This window comes from Myotis nattereri (genome assembly GCF_964212035.1).
Source record: "Myotis nattereri genome assembly, chromosome: 11".
NCBI lineage: Eukaryota > Metazoa > Chordata > Mammalia > Chiroptera > Vespertilionidae > Myotis > Myotis nattereri.
In genome coordinates this window covers 83,262,219-83,272,289 of record NC_138086.1, presented here as the reverse complement: position 1 = coordinate 83,272,289, position 10,071 = coordinate 83,262,219, and the positions used below count along the sequence as shown (strand labels likewise).

The 10,071-nt window shown below is 55.4% G+C and overlaps 1 protein-coding gene across 1 annotated transcript; it reads left to right on the top strand.

Annotated features, from left to right (window-relative positions):
• The first annotated feature begins 1,982 nt into the window (after window positions 1-1,982).
• Window positions 1,983-5,806, top strand: PPIA (peptidylprolyl isomerase A). Its single transcript, XM_081102545.1, has 5 exons — window positions 1,983-2,133; window positions 3,416-3,446; window positions 3,534-3,622; window positions 3,833-4,005; window positions 5,467-5,806. The coding sequence occupies exons 1-5, from the start codon at window positions 2,065-2,067 to the stop codon at window positions 5,597-5,599; spliced, it is 495 nt and encodes a 164-aa protein (XP_080958671.1). The 5' UTR covers window positions 1,983-2,064; the 3' UTR covers window positions 5,600-5,806.
• Window positions 5,807-10,071: the final 4,265 nt, after the last annotated feature.

Genomic DNA, 10,071 nt, shown 5'->3' with positions numbered 1-10,071 from the left:
AAGGGGGGACAGGGGGGGACGGAGGGGAGGGGGGGACAGAGGGGAGGGGGGATGGAGGGGAGGGGGGGACAGGGGGGGACGGAGGGGAGGGGGGGATGGAGGAGAGGGGGGACGGAGGGGAGGGGGGACGGAGGGGAGGGGGGGACAGAGGTGAGGGGGGACGGAGGACAGGGGGGGACGGAGGGGAGGGGGGGACAGAGGGGAGGGGGGATGGAGGGGAGGTCCGAGGGGAGCCCTGCGAGGGAGCGGGGGCCCCAAGTCCCCTGGAGACCTGAGCCATGGAATGGATGAGGGTCACCGTGGCAGGTGTGTAAGGAACAAGACACAACTCGGACACGCGAGAAGCCTGTGAAACGGCTCAAGGGGGAAGGTGGGAGCTGGAGAAATGGCGGGGACACTCAGGCCGCCTCGGCCGCGGGAGCAGGAGGTGATGGGGGGAGGCGCGGGAGGAGGCCCGGGTCTGCGGACGGTGGTGTCACGGGCCGTCATCGGGCCGCGTCCGGGTTGTGAGCAGGAACAGGGCGGCAGGAGGGCCAGGCTGGGCCCGAGGAGCCGGCGCGGCGCCCCTTCCAGAGGGTGTTTGTGGCTCATCGACGGCTTCTCCCGGGACATCCTCTCGCGCAGGGACGTTTCTGAGCAGCGTTTGTGTGTCGCGGCCACATCCACCAGCGAGGGAGGGAGCTCTGCTGGCCGGACGGACCCTGCGAGCCAGGCCCGGGCGCCGTGAGTTCGCTTTTGGGCCTGAAGGGTCCAAATCAGGCACAGGCGCCCCACACCCCGGGGTCCCCACATCCCGGGGGTCCCGGGCCTGCTGACGTCTGATCCGTGAGGAAGTCCAGGTCCACGGGTCATGCCGATCGAGGATCCGCGACATCTGCCCCTTAAACAACGCGGCCCGTCCGGGTGTCCCTGCTGTGGCCGGTGGGCGGTGAGCGGGCCGAGGCGGTGCCCGTGGTGACAGGAGGAGGCAGGACCCTGGAGCCGGGGGAGGGCGCCCGCAGCTGGTATTAGACAGTCTGCATTCACTCATTCATTCACTCGTTCATTCATTCACTCGTTCATTCACTCACTCCTTCATTCCCCGGGGTGAGAGGGGAGGGAGGCGGGCGGAGTGTGTGCCCAGCACCTGGCGCCTGTGTCGGATGAAGCCAGTCGCTTTCGCCGGGTCACCCCGGACCCTGACTGTCCGCCTCGGCCGGTGGGGCCGGGAGGACCGTGACCGACCGCCAGGCGCTGGGCCCGGCCCGCTCCGCAGAGGAAACCGGCCCAGGTCGCCGGTGTGCGGCGGCCGAGGGGCCCCGGGCGCACGCGGACCTCGCGCCCAGGTTTTCTGAGCGAACAGGCCGCCGGTGCGCTCGCTGCGGCCGTGACGGGGCGGGCGTCCGGGCGGTGGGACGCACTGACACAGCGGCTCCGCCTTCTCGGGGTCCCGCTCGGTTCCGCCGCGGGGGGCGGGGGGCGTCGGGCGCGTGCAGCCCGCACAGGCGGGGCGCCAACCGGCCGCCGCGGGGCCGCCCTCCGAGGCGCAGGCGGGCGCGGTGTTGGGGAAAGTAGGGCGTTCCGGAGCGTCCGTCTCCTCCCGCCGCGCCCACGCCTCCCTCCCGGCCCCGGGCTCCGAGCGACCTCCGCGCGCCGCGCGACCTTGAGGCCTGCGCCCGCCTCAGCGGCCCCTCCGCGCAGTGGGGCGACGCCGGGCGGGGTGGGGGCTCCCCCTCCGCGGGCCCTCGGCTCCCCGCGCTCCCACGCCCCGCCCCACCCGAGGCGCGTCCGCGGCTCCCGCCCGACCCCACGCCGCAGTGCGCGACGGAGCCCGCAGGCGGGAACCTGCTGGGCAGCGCCAGTGCGCACGCGCGCCTGCGTTCTCGCCCCCCCCCCCCCCCCCAGTGCCGTCTCTGCCCATAGGCCGGCAGAACCGTCATTTGGGCCGGCGCGCGGTCGCGATTGGCCCGGGTAGCGGCGCGCGACCGGTAGGGGGCGGGGCCCGGCGCGGCTATAAGAAGGGCGGACGGCGGCGCTCGTGCCGCTTTGCAGACGCTGCCGCCCCGAAGCCGTCCGAGACTAGCCATGGTGAACCCCACCGTGTACTTCGACATCGCCGCCGACGGCGAGCCCCTGGGCCGCGTCTCCTTCGAGGTCCGGCGGGCGGCGTGGGCGGGGGTCGGGGCCGCGGCCGAGGGGCCGGGCGGGCGGCCGCCGAGGAGCGCGGCGGCGCCATTTCCTGCGAGGGGCCATTTTGGGAGCCGGGGGTGGCGGCAGACAAAGGCAGGGGGAGGGGCGGCCGCGCCCTTCCGGCCGCGCACGTGCTCGGACCGCGAGCCGTTGGCCGCCACGGGCCCTGCGGGGTCGGCAACGCCGCTACCGGACGGCGGGCGCCGTCCTGAGCGCTTGGCGGGCCCCGCGCGGCGGCCGCCCCCCAGGGCGCACCTCCCTCCCCGGGGCCGGGCCCCGTGACTGCGTCTGCGGCAGGGAGGACGGGCGGTGGGGCCGCCGCGGGCCCGGGCGCGCTCCCGACCCGGCGGAAGCAGCTAGCGCCGCGGCCCGCCTCCCGCGCGGTGACGACGCCCTTGGACCAGGCGGTGGGGACCGCGTCCACCTTCCCGGCGTGGCCTCCGCCTCCAGCGCCCCGGCGCTCAGGACGCGGGGCTTCGTGCAGGGCGAGGGCGCAGGCGTCCTGTCGGCGGCGCGGCCGGTGGCGGGCTCCGCGGCCTCGTGGGACAGGCGCTTCCGTGCCAGTCGGGCCGCCCGCCTGAGTCACCGCCTGTCAAGGGCCCACGTGGAAACTTGGCCGGGCCCCGGGCCCGGTGACGCGGTAGTGCCGGGAGGGCGGCGGGCGCAGCGAGACGGAGAGCCCGCGGGGCCCTGGGCGACAGTGGCGGACGGCTGCCGGTCGGAAGGCCTGCCCCTCGCTGCGGCCGGAAGGGGGGCCGCAGGGGCTGCCCCGGGGTCCGAGCTCAGAAACGTCACCGCCGAGACTGGGAGGTGACCGCGGGGGGGCTGCCCCCGTGCGGGACCTTGTCCTGCCGAGACCCGCAGGAGAGCTCGCTCCAGGCGGGGGCGCCGCTCGGGAGGGGCCGGGAGCCCTGGAGGCGGGGCGCCCTCCCCGCTGGGAGCAGAGGCGGCCCCTGCGCCTGAGAAGCCGGGCCTTGGGCTCCAGCTGGGGGGCGGGGGCGCGGGTGGACATTGGAGAAGGTGCGGATCCGTTAGAAGTGGGTGACATCACCCTGCAAAGCCCTAAGTCGCTTCTTCGAAGCCTCGCACCGTCTCAGTTACTGCGGGTTCTGGATGTTTGGCAGGACCTCGGGGCGCCTGTTGGGGCCTCAGTCCCTTCCAGTGAGAGAATGGACTTGGTTCAGGAGCCCTGAAGGCGGGCGGTGAGCCATGAAAGGTGTAAGCAAGTGTCATTCTTCTCTTGCAGCTGTTTGCAGACAAGGTTCCAAAGACGGCAGGTTAGTTCCTTTAACCTTTAGTAAAGGCGGCCCAATGTTAATGGGGGGTGTGTACGTGCATATATCCTGTTTCTTTATTTTTACCAGAAAACTTCCGTGCTCTGACCACCGGGGAGAAGGGATTTGGTTATAAAGGTTCCTGCTTTCACAGAATTATTCCGGGATTTATGTGCCAGGTATGAAGTTTATGGATTTTGATTTGGGTTGTTAGCTTTGGGATTGAGCCAGCACAGTTGAGAATGCGTAAACATGAACTGTTCCTTTTTGGTTTCACGGAAACTTCCTGGTCAGTTTAAACTTAAGTTTTGAAGTTTGAACCTTGCCACTTGGCACGTCTTCTGATTATGTTGTAAAAAGTGACGGATCTCTCTCTCTCACATTTCCAGGGTGGTGACTTCACACGCCACAATGGCACAGGCGGCAAGTCCATCTATGGGGAGAAATTTGAGGATGAGAACTTTGTCCTGAAACATACAGGTCCTGGCATCTTGTCCATGGCAAATGCTGGACCGAACACAAACGGCTCCCAGTTTTTCATCTGCACGGCCAAGACTGAGTGGTAAGGACAGCACCCAGCAGGGGCAACCAAGGAGCACTAACCACTGGGCTTCAGGCTTTCCCTGCTGCTTACATCTGGGGTAGTAGGAGAACATGCATACCTACAAGTTGAGAACGTTTGCTATAGGGAGCAAGATCCTGTGAGCAGTGAACCAGGGCTCAGCTGCTGGATAGTTAACTTAAAAGTAGTATTTTTAGTCTGAACGGTTTGGGTGAGGCTTGTTTCAACTTATGAGCTAGGAGATGTAACAGGTTGATGCCTGGTCAGGGCACATTGCCCAGGTTGGAGGCTTGTTTCGCATTGGGGGTTGGGCAGCCAATTGATGATTCTTATGTATCATTGATGTTTCCAGCGCTCTTCCTTCCACTCTGTACTCAATGAAAAACGTGTTGTTTTTTAAAGTAATATTTTTTAAGATATATTTTTATTTACTTCAGAGAGGAAAAAATATCAGTGATGAGAGATAATCATTGATCAGGTACCTCCTGCACACCCCCTACTGGGGATCGAGCCTGCAACCCAGGCATGTGCCCTTGATTGGAATCTTCAGTCCACAGGCCGATACTCTATCCACTGAGTCAAACCGGCTAGGCGAAAAGATTTGTTTTGTTTTTTCAGAGAGAGACGGACATCAATGATGAAAATCATTGCTCAGCTGCCTCTTACACGCCCCACACTGGGTATTGAGCCCATAAATCGGGCATATAACCTGACTTGATTGATAGGTCAACCACTGAGCCACACCAGCCAGGCCTAGGCTAAAAGTATTTTTATCTAATTTGCATGTAACTTACTGTTTAGGGGTCCATTGTAAACTTTTTTCCGAGAGAGGGCGAAAGATATAAACACATCAATAAAGAGAATCATTGATCAGCTGCCTCTTGCACACCCACACTGGGGATCAAGCCTGCAACCCAGGCATATTCCCTGACTAGGAATGGAACCTATGACCTGGTTCATAGATTGATTCTCAACCACTGACCCATCCTTGCTGGGCTATTATAAACTTTTTAGCATCAGTTGTTTAGCCTCAGTTGGAGAATCTTAAGCCACTTTTTTGAGTCAATCTGGTGTTTCCAGTATTTGTAAAGCATTTGATAAGCTTCCCTTCTTTTTTTTTTTAAATATATATTTTATTGATTTTCCACAGAGAGGACGGGAGAGGGACAGAGAGTCAGAAACATCGATGAGAGAAACATCGATCAGCTGCCTCCTGCACACCCCTACTGGGGATGTGCCCGCAACCAAGGCACATGCCCTTGACTGGAATCGAACCTGGGACCCTTCAGTCCACAGGCTGATGCTCTATCCACTGAGCCAAACCAGCTAGGGCAGGCTTCCCTTCTAGTGTGCTCTTGGGTGTATGCATTATTAGTTTGTGGGGCTCTTCTCATCTTAAATCAACAATGCGGGCTGCTTGTTCTCTCTGGTTACTGGTGGTGGTGTTTGTTCTATTTCCAGGTTGGATGGCAAGCATGTGGTCTTTGGCCAGGTGAAGGAAGGCATGGATATTGTGACAGCCATGGAGCGCTATGGGTCCAAGAATGGCAAGACCAGCAAGAAGATCACCATTGCTGACTGTGGGCAACTCTAATAAATTTGACTTGTGTTTTATCTTAACCACCAGACCATTCCTTCTGTAGCTCAGGAGAGCACCCCTTCATCCCAATTTGCTTGGAATGTTCCATAATCTTTGTGCTCTTGCCAGTTTATTGGGTTCCATAATTTCCCTCCCCTTTCCCAGTCTAGCTGGATTACAGAGTTAAGTTTATGATTATGAAATAAAAACTAAACAGTTGTCTGTCCTTGTTTGGGTTAGGGTTTCATTTTAAGCAGTAACATTACCTAAGGCAACTTTGCTGTTGAATTTCAGTTTTTTGCTTCCCTAACCTCAGGATGAGCAAAAGGTATGGGCATAAGCCTGCCCAGGACAATCGCAGTGGGGGTGCAAGCCAGGAACACAAACACGTACCCTGCAGCGCAGCCCCACCTGGCCGGCTCCTGTTGGGGACTTGGTTGTCCCAACAATCACTTGTGTCCTAACGCTACTGAGGTGACCAGGTGATGCACTGGCCTCCCTGAGTGGGTTTGTCCTCTACATGTCCTCATGGGCTCTGACCAAACACTAGTGTCTGGATGATGATGTCATGGTGGCTGTGGACTTCATCAGTCCAGTTCCTCTTAGTAGACTGGTCCTGGGTGTGACCACACCAAGTCATTAGTCCTCTGACAAGCATACGCCAAACTTGGGTACCAACGTACCAGGCTGGGTGTTGGAAAAATGATAGGCTCCCACCGAGATAACAGGAGAAGGGCGGACCAGATGGCTAGTTGCAATGGTTCTGTTTGAGGTGGCGTCGGCATGTGTACTGAGGTGAACTAGTCGGCAATACCCAAATTGCTGTAAGAGTTAACCACGTGGAGAGAAGGTTCCAGCAGGGCTTGCGTTTTCAGAGCCTTGTCTCCAGTTCCCTGTCGATGGCTTGGGGTTAGAGGGCATAGCTGGGCTCGGGTACCACAAGAAATCCCAGAGCTGAGTGGTGGTTGCCCTATTTAATGCATTTTTATTGACTTGAGAGGAAGGGAGAGAATCATTGATGTGCTGCCTCCTGCATGCCCCTCACGGGATTGAGCCCTCAACCTGGGCATGTTCATAGGTGGATGCTCAACCACGGAGCTACCGGCTAGGGGAACTTTTTTTTCCTCAGGACCCAGTTCACATTCTAGACCTGCTCTTCCACAAAATACCGACTTGTGTGCATGGGCCACGAAGCTTCAGTTGCACTGTACGCGTGCGCCCGCACGTGGCATTTTGTGGAAGAGCCATGCTCAAGGGGCCAAAGAGCCGCATGTAGCTCAGGAGCCGCCGTTTGCTGACTACGGCCTAGGGTTTTTAGTGAATCGTAGTGCCCGGCCCAGAGAAGGCCCACAAATACTGAACTGTGTGAAACTTGAACATAGACCATGTTTTTGATTTTCCTTTTTTTTGTATGTTTTTATCGATTTCAGAGAGGAAGGGAGAGGGAGAGAAACATGAATGATGAGCGGATCACTGATTGGCTGCCTCCTACACCCCCTACTGGGGATCAAGCCCACAGCCTGAGCATGTGATCTTGACTGGAATTGAATGCAGGACCTGCAGGCTGATGCTCTCTCTACTGACAAAACCAGCCAGGCAAACAGACCCATGTTTTTTTTTCCAGAATTCAGAACTTAAAAACTTGTGACTCAGACACGCAGAAGCATATTGTATGGGTATCGACTGCTGCATTTCAACTCTCCCAAAACTTACTGACCAAACAACGCCCCCCTCAGTTGTGGTGGGTGAGGACTCGAGTTCGGCCTGACTGGGTCCTCTGGAGTCGCTGTGCCCAGGTCCAAGGTCCTCTCCGCTCCAGGGGGAGGATCTGCTTTGTAGCCTCAGGGGTGTTACCCTGCTGGGTTGTCCTCTGTCTCACGGCCTCACCAACCAGATGAAAGTCACTGTCTGGCCCTGACTGGTTTGACTCAGTGCATAGAGCATCGCCCTGCAGACTGAAGGGTCCCGGGTTCGATTCCGGTCAAGGGCATGTGCCTTGGTTGCCGGCACATCCCCAGTGGGGGGTGTGCAGGGGGCAGCTGATCGATGTTTCTCTGTCATCGATGTTTCTGACTCTGTCCCTATCCCTTCCTCTCTGTAAAAAACCAATAAAATATATTTTTTTTAAAAGTCACTGTCTTACAACCTGTCACAGAAATGGCTTCCCATCTGCCCTGGCCATGCAGCTCAGTTGGTTAAGAGCCTTGTCCCCATACACTGAGGTTGCAGATTCAATCTCTGGTCAGGGCACAAGAACCAACCAATGAGTGCAGGTGTTCTGCTCTAAAATCAAAAATTAAAAATACGATCCTGGGAACACTATATGTAGTCAAATTACCAAAAGGAAATAGATGTTTGAAGCAATTCTTTAGGAAACTAGTAAAAGAACCCATTCTCTGTTGATTATTGCCTTTTTACCTCTACTTTGGCTTCCAAAAGCGATTAAAAGTTCAGCAGGCAGCCCTGACTGGTTTGGCTCAGTGGTGAGAGATTCAGCCGTGCACTGAGAGTTCAATTCCCAGTCAAGGGCACTGACCTGGGCTGCAGGTTTGATCCCAGCCTCAGTCAGGGCACCTGTGGGAGGCAACCAATTGATGTGTCTCTCTCACAATGATGTTTTTCTCTCCCCACTTCCCACCCTCCCTTCCACTCTCTAAAAATCAATGAATATCCTCATGTGAAGTTTAACAACACATAAAAAGTTCACACAGAGATAACTATGGATCCTCTCAGTATAGAAACTTCAAAATACGTGCCGAGAAGGTCTTATCAGAATGTGAAATTTCTTCTTGTAAGTCCAAGAACAGAAGGAATGACAGGATAGCATCCATGGGTGACTCCCAGCAGGGTCCTGGATCTGGGCGGGCAGTAAAGATCAATGGTGAGAGAAGAGCTGACAAGAGAACTTGAAAGAAAAAACGAGCCCTACCCGGTTTGGCTCAGTGGATAGAGCGTTGGCCTGTGGACTGAATGGTCCCAGGTTCGATTCTGGCCAAGGACATGTACCTTGGTTGCGGGCACATCCCCAGTAGGGGTTGTGCAGGAGGCAGCTGGTCAATGTTTCTCTCTCATCGATGTTTCTAATTCTCTATCCCTCTTCCTCTCTGTAAAAAATCAATAAAACATGTTAAAAAAAGAAATAGAACTTGACAATCAATAGGGCGGGCTGGCAGCACCCAACTGACCATCAGTCAGTCTTCATGTTACAAGAGGAGGTGGGAGTTAGGTGCTCCCTGATGGGATCCAATAGGAAGCACACATTTCACTTACGAAATTAGTTTTGTGAAAAAGCACAATTCGCCCTGGCCAGGTGGCTCAATTGCTAGGAGCATAGTAACGAACAACAAAAGGTTTGGGTTTGATTCCCCAGTCACGTCACATACCTAGATTGTGGGTTTGATTCCTGCTCAGGGCTCATATTGGAGGCAACTGATTTAATGTTTCTCGCTCACATAGATGTTTCTCTCTCTCTCTCCCTTCTCCCCGCCTCTTCCTCTCTTTAAAATCAATGAAAACATATCCTCAGGTGAGAATTTTTAAAAAAGCAAAATGCAACAAGAACCCCTCTAGAGCTGTTTATAAGAAATATAGGGCCCTAACCGGTTTGGCGCAGTGGATAGAGCGTCGGCCTGCAGACTGAAGGGTCCCAGGTTCGATTCCGGTCAAGGGCATGTACCTTGGTTGCGGGCATATTCCCAGTAGGGGTGTGCAGGAGGCAGCTGATCGATGTTTCTCTCTCATCAATATTTCTAACTATCCTTCTCCTTTTCTCTCTGTAAAAAAATCAAAATATATTTAAAAATATATATATAGGGAACAGAGTGGAAAAAATTAAATGCCCTTAGGTTGCATTCAGTAAAATTGACAATTAGGGATGAATAACTCAGTCCCTTCAAAAATTAAAAAAGAGTGAAATCTTTAGATTAAAACAAACAAGAGTCTGGCTGGTGTGGCTCAATGGTTGAGCATCAACCCATGAATCAAGAGGTCACCAGTTAAATTTCTGGTCAGGGCACATGCCTAGGTTTCAGGCTCCATCCCCCAGTAGGAGCTGTGCAGGAGGCAGCTGATCAATGTTCTGCTCGCTCTCTCCTCCCTCTCTCTCAATTAAAAACATTTAAAATATGTAAACTATAAAATAGAGTGTTTTAAAAAAAGAAACAAGAGACAGCAACAAAATGTGAGATAAAAATGTTACCTGGATTCTGATTCAAACCAACTATAAAAAAAATTACGAGACCATCAGGGAAATTTGAATACTGACGTGATATATATATATATATATACACACACACATATATACATATATATACACACATATATATATACACACACATATATACATATATATATACACATACATATATACATACACACACACACACACACACATAAAATATATTTTTTTATTGATTTTAGGGAGTAAGGGGGGAGAGAGAGAGAAAGAAACATCAATGATGAGAAAGAATCATCGATCAGCTGCCTCC